Here is a 16,645-nt window from a genome sequence, read left to right on the forward strand (position 1 = left end):
TGAAAGAAATTGTTCTGGGTTTTCTCTGAAAATAAGAAATCAAACATTTTATTACCTAAAATGAAACAAAATAGCAAAGGTTGCAATTTTTCTTTAAATAAAGAATAATTTGTAAAATGTAAGACATAAAAAAGGGAGCAGGATTATTTAAATTAAACTAAACTAAGCTAGGCTGCACCAAGCTAAACTAAGCTAAATTAAACTGTAACTAGACTAAGCTGAGCTAAGCCAAGCTGCTGAGCTAAATTAAACTAAGCTAAGCTAAGGCAAACTAAACAAAGCTAAACTAAACTATGCTATGCTATGGTAAGCTAAACCAAGCTAAACTAAACTATGCTATGGTAAGCTAAACCAAGCTAAACTAAACATAACTAAGCTAAGCTAAATTAAACTAAACTAGACTAAGCTGAGCTAAGCCAAGCTGCTGAGCTAAATTAAACTAAGCCAAGCTAAGGCAAACTAAACAAAGCTAAACTAAACAATGCTATGCTATGGTAAGCTAAACCAAGCTAAACTAAACATAACTAAGCTAAGCTAAATTAAACTAAACTAGACTAAGCTGAGCTATGCCAAGCTGCTGAGCTAAATTAAACTAAGCTAAGGCAAACTAAACAAAGCTAAACTAAACTATGCTATGCTATGGTAAGCTAAACCAAGCTAAACTAAACATAACTAAGCTAAGATAAGAAAAACCAAGCTAATCTACGCTAAGCTAAACCAAGCTAAACTAAACTATAATAAACTAAACAAAACTAAGCTAAACTGAATAAAACCAAACTAAGCTAAGCTAATTATATTAAACATGTTAACTCTAGTTTTAATAAATAAAATTTGTTCTTGACCTTTTGGTATGGCAGGAAGTAATCGTCTCCTGACAAACTGGGCTCCACTATTCTCATTTTCATTGTAGCCATTCTCGTTGTAGCTAGTGTTTCCATTATAACCAGTGTTCCCATTGTAGCCATTCTCGTTGTAGCTAGTGTTCCCATTGTAACCAGTGCTCCCATTGTAGCCGCTGATGGTGCTGCCATTTTCATTGCAACCGTTCACAGTACTTCCGTTCTCGTTGTAGCCGGTGTATTCATTGCTGTTGTATCCGTTTGCGTCGTAGGGAGCGGGACTGACGGCGGCACTGCCTCCATTCATATTGTTTTCACTGTATGCGTTGCTGATGAAGCTGTTGGGGTCATGACCTTCATAGGGAATTTCTCCTATGCTGCTGGCTACATCCAAACTCTGGCCGTTGTCTCCTGTTTCGGTTGGTACAGGAGAAATCGCCTCTTGATACTCATACCTGCAAGAATGAAGAGGGAAAGAAGGGAAATGTGGCATGTGGTAGTTTGCAAAGTTCTGAAAAAAATTATTTTTTGTTTAAAGCTAACCTATGATGCTTCTTTGAACAGATTAAGGCAGGTTTATAGACTATAGGAAACACGTCCGTTGCATATTTTGCACAAAATCAATCTTAGATAATCAGATTTCAGTCTTGCCAATTCACCCTACTTTGAGCTCCTTTCAGAATGAGTTGTTTTGGGGCATCCTGTCACTTTAGATCCAAATAAGCTGCTGCTAGCCACAACCCCAAATCAATGTTTACACTTCCACATGAAAAAGGCTGCATACCATGCATCTTTGAAAAGCAGAAGTGGAGCCTCCTCCACAAGCAACAAGAAAGTATTAACTGTTTTCTGAATCCTTAGTCAACAACTAAACACTTGTCTTTTTCAGCAGTAATTGTACAACGATAAACCAGCTGACCAAATGTGCTGGAGCTCCACTTGGTTGCTAGGTATTGGGCCTGGACTCGGCTGGGGTTGCTAGGTAACAGCAAAGTGACTTAACATTCCGGAGGTTTTTGAAACTGGTCATTTTCCAGACACATAATAGGTCCCCTTTAAAAACCTTAAATATTCAGATTAACCTCTATTTCGTACCCATCTACTGACGGCATGCTTGCCATAAACGCCTCACTGCTGTAAAACTGCTCAGCCGCTTCACTTTGAGTTGGAACGAGTGCATCTTTGAGGAGAAAGTCTTCTCCTCCCGACATCTCTGGTGGAGGTGGAGGAGGAGGAAGAGGCGATTCGCTGATGGAGAAGAAAGAACAAAGTCAGACAACACAACAATATGATCAATATGATCTATTATGATTCCAGCATGTACGGCTATAACACACGGAGGTGGGCAGAATACCCAACAATTGTACTCAAGTAAAAGTAGAAAGTATCCATCCAAAAAATGAACCAAGAGTAAAACACTGTTTGGTAAAAAGACAGTTCAAGTCCTGAGTAACTGATCAAAATTACAACAGAATTGGGATTTTCACCAGTGTATTATAAGCCACCAGGCTACGCGTTGTTTATTTTCCATAATTTTTTTTAAATGCCAGTAAAAGTAATAGCAAAAACGGGCAAAGATGGGTTTACATTTAACAAAACATCAGTAATTTTCAGCAATTAGCTATTTAAACAGATAATGGCTGTATTGACTATTTGTCCCAAAAACTTAATTCCAAAATCGAAAAAATTCAAATCTCAAAAGTGATCAAAGCAAAATGAAATAAACTCAAACGGTCAATACTGTGCATCGTGGGTTCTGGTTTACGCAGTCCAAACCAAAGGTCAAAACAGTCAAATGCAGCTCTTTGTTTACTTTTATTCAGTTTTTGGCTAAAAACAAGTCACAGGCTTCGGATAAACCTACCCTAACTCCTGCACCTGTTCTCACTGATAAAACTGACTGACTGACTGATGACAGACAGGTAAAAAACCATAAGACCACCCATATGCCTCAAGACTCATCTAAACTCTACGTATTTATACTGTGAAACACACCCACTTCCCAAACTGAAATCAATTAACTAATTAAGTGAATTACTAACCAAAAACTTATTTAGAAACAACAAAATAAACATTCTAATTATAAATCAACTACAAAACAAAAAAAATAAACTAAATAATCTACATTCTAAACTTTAACTGAAAATAATGGAGAAATAGCTCCTACAATGGCGTTTGATTATACATACACAACCTACAGACTAATTTATTTCATCCACTGCTGTATTTTCTTTGTTGTTGATGTTTTACTTCAAAGAATTATTTTCAACTTTTTAACAAAAAAACACGGTGCAGCAACTGGTGGACTGCTGTCGCTTCCCTGCCACCAGGCTTAGCTAGATGTTTGGAGGAAACCCTGAGACGGACCGAAATGTAAAGTTATGTTGAATTTTCAAACAATTAAAATGAAAATAATTCCTATAAGTAACAAAATAACAAACAGAAACTGCAGGTGTGTCTCTGTGTCTGGTGAATTTTTGGTTAAAACATGTTTGTTTTCATTCGGTGGGCAGAGAATCCATAAATTTTAAGTAAGAGTAGAAATACTTCATAGTAAAATTACTCAAGTAAAAGTGCAGTAAAATCCTTCTAAAAGTACAATTTTTCCAAAAAGTAACTCAAGATTGAGTCAGTACCTGATGGGAAGCGGTTCGGACCTTGCGGGCTGCTCTGTAACGACTCTCAGTCCGGCCAGCTCCGATCCCGGCCTCAGGTGTTCCTGCACGGCCTCCACCTGCGTGGTGATCACGTCCCCCTTGGCGACCCGGGGCGTGGGCTCGATGATCACCGCCGTCTGCTCCACCAGCATGTCCAGAGGCGGCATCGGCGTGCTGGCGGGCGTGGGGTTCGTCGACGTCCCCGGCTCGCTGTCGAAGATCTCGTCGCCCGTCATCTCGCCCTCGATGGCCTCCTCTTCCTCAAGGTCACAGGCCATCGCCAGACGCATCTCTGGAGCCAAGTCCTGCAGCGTCCGCAGCCCTTGCTAAAACACAAAACGAACTTGAATTTTACATGCTGTGAAATCTATAATTTCATGATTTTTAGTATCAAAAACAAAAAACTTTAATAAAGAAGATGAAAACATACATTAACTAGACAATGTACCAGATTTTCAGGAGTTATCAGCTGCAGTTCCATTACAAATGTGTGCAAAACTTTCTTGGTATTTCACTAATGTCAAAAAACTAATTCGCAATTAAAATCACACCTGAATAAGTTTGTCCACGCAATCAGTTATTAAAAAACATGCCGCACCGTCATCATCCTACCACTTAATATTGTCCTTTCCTTCACATTTTTTAGAAAACACAAGATCTTGACTATATTTAAGGGGATTTATATATTTTTATATTTTTATTGTTTTTATATTTGTATGTATAAGTATGTTCAATTAGCTGCTGATTTGCCAAAGGTTTTTCAAAAAGTTTTTACTTATTACACACTGCATTTATTTAGATTTTCTAAACCTTTTAAAAGCTACACAGATTTTAACTGTGAACAACAGCAGGGCTGAATGCAAATCTAATGGAAAAACATACATTTAACGTGCCTGTAGCACCCCCTACCGGTGAGCAGTGTTTTTGCACTCAAGACGTTTAAAGCATAGCTTTTTCTTTTCTTTTTTTTTTTTTACAGATGTGACAAATATTTTAACATCTGTCATACACATTTTTAAAAATGAAAATAATAAAAAAAGTAAAAAAATAAAATCAATTATTTGAGTACATTTATACAATCGAGAAACAAATAATAGAGGTACAGCTCTGCTTCTGCAAATTGCTTTAATATGATTGTAAGTGGAATATAATCTATACTTCCCTCTTTTAATTCATAAAGAGTTTAAAAACATTTAGATGTGGTGCTAAATGCTAAAAACCAGATGTAAATGAGAAAATAATCCTTTTCACAAACTTCACATAAAAAAGAGACTCAAAGATGTTTTTGTTTGTATGTTCATATAAATTAGAAAGGATTTAAATTAGATCTTACCTGCAGGGCAGCAGCCTTGTCTTTCCTCTTGGATTTCCTTTCCCTCTCTTTCCTCTTTCTGTACTTTTTGAAGTAATCTTGGATCAGGAAACTGGCATAAAACTTTCCACAAGTCACCTCATCGCCTGCCGAACGCAAACAGACATGACAAATATGAAAACTCTTGGATAAACAGAGAAACGTAATGCTTCCTTACGTTGAATAATTTAGAAATTTCTTAATTATCTTTCTGTACAGAAGAGGATTAGGGCCACCAAAAACTTAAATGAAATTCAGACTTTTTTAATCAGAATTTTAATTGTCAATCTACAGTATATCAAAGTCCAAATAAATAACTAAACATTCTGATGTGTGTGTCAATTATACTGCTATTAGTGTGTGAAAAATAATCACATAACGGTTTCTTCCTTGTTGTATAATTTGCAAACCTGAACTATATCCACTCTGAAAACCTGCAACAAATTTATCTGGTGGATTTCAGTTTAAAGACTAGATATACCAAATGGTGCATGAACAATTTAAACAATTCTGATTCTTACAAAAAGTTAGAATGCTGAGAAAAATAATCAGAATTCTTAGATTAAAATCACAATTTTGAGAAAAAAGCCACAATGTTTAGATTAAGAATTCAGAGAAAAATGTCAGTTCTGTGGAAAAAAGTAAGAATTCTGACATAAATTAAAAATTCTGAGATTAAGTCAGTATTCTGAGAAAAAGCCAACATTCTGAGAAAAGCAACCAGAATTCTGAGATTTAGCCAAAAGTCTGAGAAAAAGTAATTTTTTTTTATTAAAGTCAGAATTCTGTGGAAAAAAGTAAGAATTCTGACATAAATTCATAATTCTGAGAAAAGTACTTATTTTGAGATTAATTAACAGCATTATAATGCTAAAGCCATAATTTATTTATTTTGTTTTTTGTCAGTGGTCCAAATCCTCCATATTTCTGGGATTGGCGTTTGGCAGTTTTGTGTCTTGCCTCTAGGGGGCGGAATGATTTCATCGATGAGTTTAGGTTTTGTGTGTTTCCACAGCTTCTTGATGATAACCTTCAGCTCCTCGTTCTGCTGATCAACGGGACCTGGTGGAATCCAAGCGCAGATTTATTCAATAAAAGACGCCGTTTCCACACGCGGCTCCATGAGCGGGAATCCTCCCGACCTTCAGTTTTGATCTTCAGTGAAGTTCGGACCAGAGCGAACAGAGTAGCGTTGAAGGTGACGGTGCCATCAGGGTGGAGGGGAACGTTCATGGCCACCAGTCTCTGAGAAGAAACAAGGAAGCAGAAAATATGAAACCTGCTCATTTATTTCCACCCATGCATCATCATACACTGCAAATACTGAGTTGGTACCACTGTTGCTAAATATGCAAGTGTTATTACGCTAACAGGTACGCTTATTTAGCATAAAATTAATCATTATACATTAAACTATTTTAAAAATATGAACTGGATTACATATTTGTGTCCTGTGGGACATGTTTGCTTTACTTTCTGAACATTTTGTTCATTAAACACAGAATCTTACCTGGAATTTTTGTACTATTTTCTGGTGAAAATAACTTTGTACATGTGGAATAAGACAGAATTAAAAATGAACTTTTCAGCATTATATAGGAGCTTATTTTAAGTCAATAATTCCTCAATATTGGTAAATATTGGCAGATTATTTCTAACGTGGGAAAATGTCTTGTTATAAGTGAACTAGTACTTTTTTTTAATCAATGTTGATAAGTTATTGACTTAAAATAATCTCCTAAATAAAACTGAACGTTAGCTTCATCTTATTTTTAGTGCACTAACATATTTGCTGTGGAAACTACAGAAAAATACTCGGTAACATTTTGCGTTTTTGCAGCTCTGCATGTGTTCACCCTTACTCTGCAAGCAACGCGATGAGGACAAAGCTTTCCGAAGCCAAGAGGAGGCTGAATCCTGCGTAACATAGTGACTACATCGATGTGCTTGATGCGACCTCTGCCACATGCAAACGGAAAACGGGTGAGACAGAGAAGTTTGTTTTGGAAACAGCGAAGAAGACTGAGCTGGATTCAGATAATGAGACGCACGTGGCTTCTGGGTCGTAGTCGGACCAAACTCGCTTGAACTCGTCCAGGTGGTGAGTCCCCAGAACCGTCCAGTCTCTGGTCAGATACTCAAAGTTGTCCATGATGACAGCAATGAACAAGTTGATGATCTGAGAGAAAAGAGAAGTGGAAAGGGTATTTATACATGTAACAAAATGATTCTTTAGATATATTACAACAAATGAAACATGACACAGTAGTGTGCTGTTTAAATATGTGATGTAAAGCTATTGTACACTGCAAAAAAACAAATACTACAGAGTATTTTTGTTTGGTTTTTAGAGCAAATATCTTAGTACACTTGAAATAAAATAAAACTAACTTAAAAGTAACCTTTCAACAAGATCTAGTAGCTTGTTTTAAGTGAATAATTCCTTAATATTCATAAAAAATTACTAGTTCTACTGGTAGATTATTTCATTTATAACAAGATATTTTCCCCATGCTATAAATGAAATAATTTATTAGTTGAACTAACACTTTTTCATCAATATTAAGGAATTATTTACTTAAAACAAGCCTCTAGCTCTTGTTGAAAATAAATTTATAAGTTAGTTTTACTTTATTTCAAGTGTATTTGCAGTAGAAACTGCACAAAAATATTTTAAAATATGGTACAATGTTGTGTTTTTGCAGTGTAGAACAAAGGATTGGAGGTTTTCAAGCACATGTGTGTTAAAAGTTTTAGTATTTTCTGTGATTCATGCAGGAACAACATTACAAATAAAGGCTCAAAAAGACATATAAACACCTCCAGTATTAGCTAGCTCAGAATTAGCCATGCTACTAGCAGATAGACTGGATGCGTAGGAGAGTCAGGTGGTCCAGGGTTCTGGACGGGTCCACAGTCCGTCACACAGCCACACAGGAAAAACAACCAAGTAAAAGAAGGAGTAAAGCTCCTTCCAGCTGCACGGCATCCAAAACCAGACGGAACAATTGTCTTAAGAAGAAACTATTTCTCAAATAAAAACAAAGAATTAAAGTTTACAAAAAAGCAAGGAAATATTGTTGATTGTGCAGGAGGCTCTACTAATGCTTTTCAAAGATGCACAGTTGTATAATCGGACATCTGTTTCCAGCCATTTTTATGTGACAATGTAAACGTTGATTTGGGGGCGTGACCCGCAGCAGCTTATTTGGATTTAAAGTGACAGTAGCATTAAAACGTCTCATTCTGAACTGATCAGACTAAAATCTCCTTTTCTAAGAATGACTTTGTGCAAAAAAAAATGTAATGAACATGTTTTGTGTAGCCCACTGTTCTATCCTAACATGTTCAAGGTATGTAAATTATATAACTGATGACATGAAAGCCCAACCATAAAACGTTTACTTTCCGTTTCTTTTGATCTGTGCTGTAGGTGTGCAGCCGCCGTTTGAGCCGGAGGTTTTTGTTCTGACGGCTCAGATTCACCTTCACTCGACCGAGCTAGCATCTTAAAATAGCACAGGGAGCATATTAGCTCCTGCACCCAAATATGTGCAGCCCATTAAACCTTTGTGATGCGGGCGTGCATCACCACTCATCTGTGGATAAATAAAACTGTCAGTGTGCTGCTGCTGAAATGCTGCCGTCCTTATTTTCATCCAACTTCCGATTCCGCCTGACCTGGCAGTCGACGCACAGGGTTTGAATTAATTGCAGCTAAATTTAGAGCCCGTAATCTGAAAACTATCTGAGTAAAGCGAGGGGAAAAGTAAAACGTCAGATCAGCCTTCGCTCACCAGGTAAGCGCAGAGCATGAAGAAGCTGATGAAGTAGAGGTAGGCCAGATTACTCCCGCAGGTGTACTCTTCGCCGGGCTCGACGTCGGCCTCCGGGTCGCAGCGCCGGCCGGGCAGCGCGCCCAGCATGATCTGCTGCCACTGCTCTCCGGTGGCACACCTGCAAGACAGGAAGCAGTTTTAATTCTGCCTGGGAAAGGTTTCCATGCTCTTCGAGGCTTATTTTGTTATGTCACAACAACAACATCAATGTCTTTTATTGAGATTTTATGTAATGGATCAATACAAAATATAGCTTTGGTGTGAGATGGAAGAAAACTGATGGGTGGTATTAAAAGTGTAGTATGGATATGCATAGTGATAACTATGTTTAGATGGCTAGGAGATTGACGGTGCGTTCACACCAAATGCACTTAAAGCACCAGGAGGTTTACATGTAAAGTCTACTGTATGTCGAGGCGCGTCGAGGCGCATTTTGAAGCGCTTTGAGATTTTGACGCACATCAAGGGCATCTGACGTGTCCAAAGCTGGAGATGGAAAATCTGAACTTTCGCCACTGGACGCAGAGCATCAACCAATCATACAGACTCCACTTTGTGGCGTAGTGGCACATCTTCCAACATGATCTCAGAAAGAAAAACTGTGGAGGATAAACTAATTATCGCTGTCTGCTCTCGTCCTATAATCTGCGACCAATCCAGTTATGACTACAGAGACACGATCTTCTTGATGGAAGAGGATCAGCCAGGAAGTTGGAATGTCGAGTAAGTTATAACTTTTACGATTTGAAAATACTTCCCCTCATTTGAGCTATCCAAATCCGTCAAGCAAAAACGTTAAGTGACATTAAATAAACAATGAATTTATTTAGACGAAATATGCAGAAGACGGTGGAAGAGTTTGAGGGACACGTATGCCAACTTTCAATTTTACTAATCTTCAATTACATTTAACTTTCGTCCTAACAGAAATTTCACCGTCTAGACCAATAAGGTTTAAGAACCGCTGTTGGAACAAGCGGGTTAAAACGTCTTACCTAAAAAGAACCAGAACCGCCATGAAGAACGTCTGGAAGTTGCAGCTTCTGTTGATGTCTGTGTCGTCATCGATGGCTATTTTCCCAAACATCTGGGAGGACAAACGGCAGAGAAACCGTCAACCAGGAAAAGCAGCGTTTCAACCTTTTCCAGAGACTCACCTGCATGCCGATCACAGCGTAGATGAAGAAGATCATAGCGATGAGGAGGCCAACGTAAGGCAAGGCCTAGAGAGATGGAAAAAACAAAATCGCCTCTAATTCACGGTTAAATGCCGGCAGAAGTTTACAGAATAAATACTAATTTTATTGTATTTACACGGTAAAATTCTGGCAACCACAGCTGTTTTTTTTCTTTTAATGGAGTATAAAAAGGTAATAAGACAATATTTGTGACAGAGATGACTCACTGACCTGCAGGGATTTGACAAAAGTCCAGAGAAGAGTTCGGATGCCTTCTCCTTTGCTGAGCAGCTTCACCAACCTCAACACTCGGAACAAGCGGAAGAACGTGATGGACACTTTTCCGCTTTCTCCTTTTCCACCGCCCTGGAAAAACAAAACTATTAGGGTTAAAATAAACCTAAAAAGACAGAAACGGGAAAAAGGTTTGACAACATCTCGATCCAATAATCACCTCTCCATGGCCGCCTCCTCCCTGGATCATCAGTTAAGCAACAGAGAAAGAAACAGTTAAAAATACATTGAATTGTTTCTATTTTTAAGCAATTCCTAATTGTTTTTGTATCCTCCATTGTTGACATATTTTAATAATAAGGAACTACCTGATAATTACAGTGTAATAATGTTGTTAATTACATGGAACTAGCAGATTATCAGATTGTTTTCAAACAATTACTCTAACTTTAATGACTTTCTGTGAGCTGTTACAATCATGTTACAATTCAGATTTCATTATTAGCAGACATTAAGTCCACGGTTACACAAATGTAAAACAACACAAGAAATAAATCACAATAAAAATAGAAAAGCACATTAAAAATATAAAAGTATCATATAAATACACAATATCCAATTTTTGTTTAATAAATAATTAAAATAATCCCATTTCTAAACATTAAATAACTATTTTATTGGTAATATCTTAATACAAACTGTTACTAACTGTTAATTACATTATAATTACAATGATAATTACATATCAAGGTATTAGATGTTTACTAATAAACTATTTCCAAGTTGTAATCTTGCGTCTCCTGGACGGTAACAAGAAGTCAGACAGAAATAAACTAATCTGATTAACATCAAGTCAAGATAAGTGTTTATCTTGACTTGATGTGACAAGAGAAACAGACTCTTTAATAAAGCAGAGAACTGTGTATTGATGGAAAGTTGAGTGGAAGGAAAAAGTGCCATAAAGAGGTGCATAATTAACACATTTTAAAAACTTTTACAAGTATTTCTTCCAAAGGTAAAAGTGAGAAAAAAATCCTTACGCTAAATTCAGACACTGCGATGTCCAAGACGCTGCCGACAACAATCAGAGCGTCAAATGAATTCCAGGGGTCGATGAAGTAATGCTAACAGATAAAGACAAGCAAACAGAAACGTGAAGTCAAAGAGTCATCACCAGGAAACTCGGCGTTCGGCGGGTAAACTCACATGAACTCGAAGAGCCATCAGCTTGATGATCATCTCTACGGTGAAAACCACGGTGAAGATCATGTTGAGGATGTCCATGACGGAGGTGAACAACTTCGACTGCTCATAATGCTAAAAAGATCAACAGAAACACCAACGTGAAATTATTTTCAGGATTTTCTGAGAGAATCAGGAGAGAAATGTCCGGTTGTTACTATTATTGTTATTCCATAGATTTTCCCGTCATGTTATGAGTCAGTTTGTAACCATTTTGTCTGTGTCAGGGGGGTCAAACTCTTCTTCGTTTTGGGTCAAATCAAGATCATGAATGCTCTTAAAGGGCCGGTTGTGCCAAAATGTATTGATAGAATCTCTTCATAAACTGTTAAAATATCAATAAATTCTTAAAATTAAATATTATTGAACGGCTTTGCAGTCCCTCGAGGATTTTGGGATTTTTTTGATATTGAAATCAAAGTGTTTGCAATATTCGCGTTTATTTATGACGGTAAATGCGACTTTTTAATTACTCGCTGTATAGATGTTGGACTATAATCTGACATCAGTTAAAGCTGAGGCAGCTGTTTAGTACAAGCAAGAAAGTATTTGATAATTTTTGAGAAAAATCTCCAATAAACTCCCAATTGTTAGTGCAACTTGTTGATTTTGCGTCTTGGATTATGGCAGGAAAATTCCCCCATATAAAATGTGCTATATAAATAAAGTTGCCTTGCCTACTGATTGCTTGTTTCCTTGTTTTTGAAAATATGTTTGAAATAAATAAGTCAAACAGAAAAACGGTACCTGAATCGCCAGAGTGAGAGTATTTCCCAAAATCAGCACAAACATGACGTATTCAAACTGGCTGGAGTTGATGATCCTCCAGAACTTCAGCTGCGACGGGTTTTTAGGGATGTAGATCTTTATTGGCTGAGCTTTCAGGGCGTAATACACACACTGCCTCTGCGTCGGGCGAAACAGAGAGAAAAACTGTTCAGTTTGGGTCAATGAAACAGAAATACAACAAATTTACTTAATCTGAATTTAAAAGAATTCAAATATCTTTAAAAAAAATGGCTGACTTGATTCTTGTTGAGCTCGCAGTTTTTGAACTCGGCCTCTCCTTGCTCTCGAAAAGTGATGATGACGAAACCCACGAATATGTTCATCATGAAGAAAGCGATGATGATGATGTAGATGATGAAGAAGATGGAGATCTCCACTCTGTAGTTGTAAATTGGGCCTCGGTTTATGGCGTTGGCGTCCACGGCCCGGTACAGGAGCCTTCGCAGAGGAAGAGAACACAAAACGTGACAATCTGGTTTCTACCCTGCAAAAAAACAAAATCGTACCAAGAATTGTTGGTCCAGGTTCTGCTGCCAAAACAAAACAAACTGTTCAGCAGGAAATAGGAGCTTATTTTTCCTTAATATTGACAAAAAAGTACTTTTTCCTTTGGAAGATTATTTCATTTATAAGTGAAATAATCTGCCAGTGGAACTGGGACGTTTTTAAGATCAATATTAAGGAAATATTGACTTAAAATAAGCTCCTATTTATTGCTGAAAATTTACTTTTAAGTTAGTTTTGTCTTATTTAAATATATATATATATATATATATATATATATATATATATATATATATATAAGATATTTTCACTAGAAACTAGACTAAAAATACTTGGTAAAATTTTGTTTTGAATTAATAAAATGTTCAGAAAATAAAGCAAACACAGGAAAGTGAATATTTAATTCTTATAAATGATTAAATTTATAATGATTAATTTGATACTAAATGAAAGGTCTCAACAGTGGTACCAACTCAATTAATGTAACTTTTAAATTATGAATTGTTGTTATACATTTGTAAATTTATTCTTCTCACGGCAGGCCTACTTTGCTTATTCCTCTGGCCGGCTCTAGGAACGTCATTTTATTTTGTTTTGTTTTTTATCGTTCCTCATCCAGCCTTATTCATTCCACTTTTAGTTGTTTTAAATGTTTTAATTAAAGCTCTGACTGCACATCATGTGTACAAGTTCAGATGGATGAATGTTCGCTTCTCTTTCCTATTTTGAAGGGTAGAGATGAAGAAAGTGTGTGTGGGATTTCTTTTGGACTTGATATACTAAACCATAGGAAACAGGAATTAATTAATAATTAGAAGTTTAAGTGCACATTGAAAAATGTATCTAGTTTCAATTTTAAAAAAACATTCAGTAATTTCGACACTTTAAAAACACAAATATTTTTGGTCTAGTTTTTAGTGAAAAGATCTTAATATGAAAAACTAACTTACAAGTAACTTTTTAGAAAATAGATGCTCATTTTACATAAATCCTTAATATTGATTGTTAAAAAAGTACTAGTTTCACTTGCAAATTACTTCACTTATAACATAGGAAAAATGTCTTGTTATAAATTAAATAATCTGCCAGTGAAACTATAACTTTTTAATTGATATTAAGGATTTATTTACTTGAAACAAAGTCCAATTCACCTTTATAACAATAATGAACACAGAAAAATGTACTGAAAAACCCAAACACCAAAGGATTGTGCCAAAAAGATTTTTTTATAAGACCTGATGAAGTGTTACAAACTATTTTATAACACTGAATAAATGAGCTCAAATTAAAGTTTGTATAGTTCTCTGAAATAGGTGAAATTATTTTAAGGTTTTTCACACATTACCAAAACTGTGCCTCTAATTAGTCTCTTATATAATCTCTACTTCTGCTCATGTTAAATACTGACAAAGACCTTTATTTTATGTCTTTGTACAGTTGGTTACAGATGGATTTTCTATAACAGCAGCATTTCCCACCGTGTATTATAAGCCTGGCGGGCCACCAAGCTTAGCATTGTTTGTTTGTTTAATTTTTTTAAATTATTGCCCTTTTTTCAGACTTGATAGTTGGTGTTTAGATATTAATATTCCAGTCTTCCAATAACGCAAAGCTATCGAGTGATATTTTCAAATTTTCTGTCAACTTTGAACATTTTTTTACTCTCAAACACGGTGACTGGCTGGATGAATGACGGCCCCGGCGCACCGGGCTTTTTCTGTTGGAAACCCTGAATAGCAATAATAATAACTGTTATACGTTGAACTAGAAGAACAAACCGAAAACTCACTGAGGCCAGCCTTCAAACGTGGACACAGTGAACAAAGCCAGCATTCCCATCAGCACATTGTCGAAGTTAAAGTCACTGTTTTCCCAGATCCTCTCTCTGACCATAGGGTGGTTCATGTCCCCGTCTTTATACACCACAAAGGTTCCTCTGGAATCACACAAACACACAACTTTGCAGTAAAATAAATCTAATTTCAGGAAACAAGTCAGTGTTTTAAGCTGTGAGAGCAAATTAAACTGACTTGCACTCGTCTGGCGTGTGTTTGGCTTCGTCTGTGCAGCTGTAGAATCGGCCCTGAAAACATCCAGACCAGAGAGTTTACCAAACCAGCAGCCGTCTCCGGAAACTTTCCGTTTATACAAAGAAAAGACTGGCGAAGGTGAGGGAACCTTGAAAAGCTGCACTCCAATGCAAGCAAACATGAACTGAAGCAGAGTGGTGACGATCAAGATGTTGCCGATGGTGCGAATCGCCACGAAGACACACTGCACCACGTTCTGCCGAGACCACAAGCAGTTTCCATCAATAATTAAATGTATTAAAATCTATTTTAATCCATTTTAAAAATGAATAAATTTTAAAAACATTTTGAAATTTTTAAATTTAAAAGTTAAAAATTTAAATTTTTAAATTAAAAATTTTAAATGTAAAACCAAACTCATTTTGGTTTTAAATGATTTTGGCATTTAAAACCAAAATCAGCATTCGGTTTTAAATGCTAATTTAAAACCAATATATATATATAAATATACGTATATATATAATTTATAAATCTGTATAAGATAAAATAAGAAAGTATAAAATTAATCCTGATTATCTGTAGATTATTCTATCTTAAATAAATAAGATAGAATTATATATAAAAGGGGCCCATATCAGGGTTTCCCCCAGTGTGTTATTAGCCTGCGGTCCGCCATGCTTGCCCCCCGCCAGGCGTTTACCTTCAGCCCCTTGGCTCTGTTGATGGCTCGCAGCGGCCTCAGCACTCGGAGGACTCGCAGGATTTTCACCACGGAGATCGCACTCGAACTGGAAACAGCAAAACAAAGAATTTAGACAATTATCCAGCTAATGGAAATATTAAAAAGTGGCAGATAATACTTGCTAAGATGCAGTAAAATGTTCAAAACTATGGAAGCCCATTTCTGCCAAGAAAGGAAAAAAATTTAAAAACCCAACAGGAAGTCATAATTATGAAACATAAAGTCAAAATTATGACTTTTGTGAAATGTAATGACTTTATATCTCATTATTATGACTTTGTATCTCATAATTACGACTCTAATAATGACTGAAATTTAAAATTATAACATAAATCTCATAATTGGCTTGAAAAAAGATAAATTATGACTCCATATTTCAAATTATGACTTTCCCTTAATTAAAATTTTTAAAGTTGAAATTCTGACTTCAAATCTCATAATTATGTCTTTGAATCTGAAATTATAACTTTGTAAGTCAAATTTATGACTTATTATGACTTTAAAACTCAAAATCATGACTGAAATTTAAAATTCTAAGTTCATATCTCAAAATTGGGAAAGAATATCATATTTCTGACTTTCAAATTTAAAATTCAAACTTTATATCACATAATGATGTCTGCGTTTGAAAATTATAACTTTCAAAGTCAAGATTATGACCTTGAATCTCATAATTATGACTTTATAATTATAAATTACATCTTTCAATCTCATAATTTTTACTTTAAAACTCGAAATCATAACTTCCTGTTGGACTTTTATTTTATTTTTATTTTGTGGCAGAAATTGACTTCCATACAAAGCTAAGCTAATTAAACCATTATTTCTTTTTCTTTGAGTTTCTGTCACAGTTTCTTTGCCTTGGAGGATAATCTGCAGACTGTCGCTTATCTGTCTACTCACTGTAAGAAGAAAGACGTGAGCGACACACTGACGACCAGCAGGTCCAGGAGGTTGAAGGCGTTCCTGCAGAAAGAGCCGGTGTGAAGAAAAGCTCCATAAACCGTCATCTAGACGAGAAGGAGGCAGCAAAGGAACGAGATTAGGAAAACATTTCCTCGCAGTTTTTAAGCTCTGATCTATCCACTTTCATTCTGTCAGCCGTTACCTTCAGGACGATCTCCACTGTGAAAACCGAAGTGAAGACGTAATCGGCGTATCCGAGCACCTGAGGACGACAGAAGCTAAAGTCAGATTTCAGTCGCATCGCCGTGAAAGCGGGATTAGACGCCGACTTTAA

The 16,645-nt window shown here is 36.2% G+C and overlaps 1 protein-coding gene across 1 annotated transcript in view; it reads right to left on the minus strand.

Annotated features, from left to right (window-relative positions):
- The window catches only part of cacna1fa (calcium channel, voltage-dependent, L type, alpha 1F subunit a), a 33,412-nt gene that overhangs the window by 3,097 nt on the left and 13,670 nt on the right, over positions 1–16,645 (minus strand). The window contains exons 20-42 of the mRNA XM_028011744.1: positions 16,514–16,573; positions 16,309–16,415; positions 15,364–15,451; positions 14,812–14,919; positions 14,664–14,716; positions 14,423–14,569; positions 12,366–12,567; positions 12,088–12,246; positions 11,305–11,415; positions 11,139–11,222; positions 10,319–10,339; positions 10,096–10,230; positions 9,844–9,909; positions 9,682–9,773; positions 8,645–8,804; positions 6,899–7,026; positions 6,710–6,806; positions 5,990–6,092; positions 5,808–5,909; positions 4,830–4,954; positions 3,476–3,822; positions 1,935–2,087; positions 843–1,294 (exon numbers count right to left, since the gene is read on the minus strand). Of these exons, the coding sequence (XP_027867545.1) occupies positions 843–1,294; positions 1,935–2,087; positions 3,476–3,822; positions 4,830–4,954; positions 5,808–5,909; positions 5,990–6,092; positions 6,710–6,806; positions 6,899–7,026; positions 8,645–8,804; positions 9,682–9,773; positions 9,844–9,909; positions 10,096–10,230; positions 10,319–10,339; positions 11,139–11,222; positions 11,305–11,415; positions 12,088–12,246; positions 12,366–12,567; positions 14,423–14,569; positions 14,664–14,716; positions 14,812–14,919; positions 15,364–15,451; positions 16,309–16,415; positions 16,514–16,573 (3,100 nt within the window). The remainder of the gene's footprint in view (positions 1–842; positions 1,295–1,934; positions 2,088–3,475; positions 3,823–4,829; positions 4,955–5,807; positions 5,910–5,989; positions 6,093–6,709; positions 6,807–6,898; positions 7,027–8,644; positions 8,805–9,681; positions 9,774–9,843; positions 9,910–10,095; positions 10,231–10,318; positions 10,340–11,138; positions 11,223–11,304; positions 11,416–12,087; positions 12,247–12,365; positions 12,568–14,422; positions 14,570–14,663; positions 14,717–14,811; positions 14,920–15,363; positions 15,452–16,308; positions 16,416–16,513; positions 16,574–16,645) is intronic.

Source organism: Xiphophorus couchianus, chromosome 24, assembly GCF_001444195.1.
Source record: "Xiphophorus couchianus chromosome 24, X_couchianus-1.0, whole genome shotgun sequence".
In the NCBI taxonomy this organism is placed as follows: Eukaryota; Metazoa; Chordata; class Actinopteri; order Cyprinodontiformes; family Poeciliidae; genus Xiphophorus; species Xiphophorus couchianus.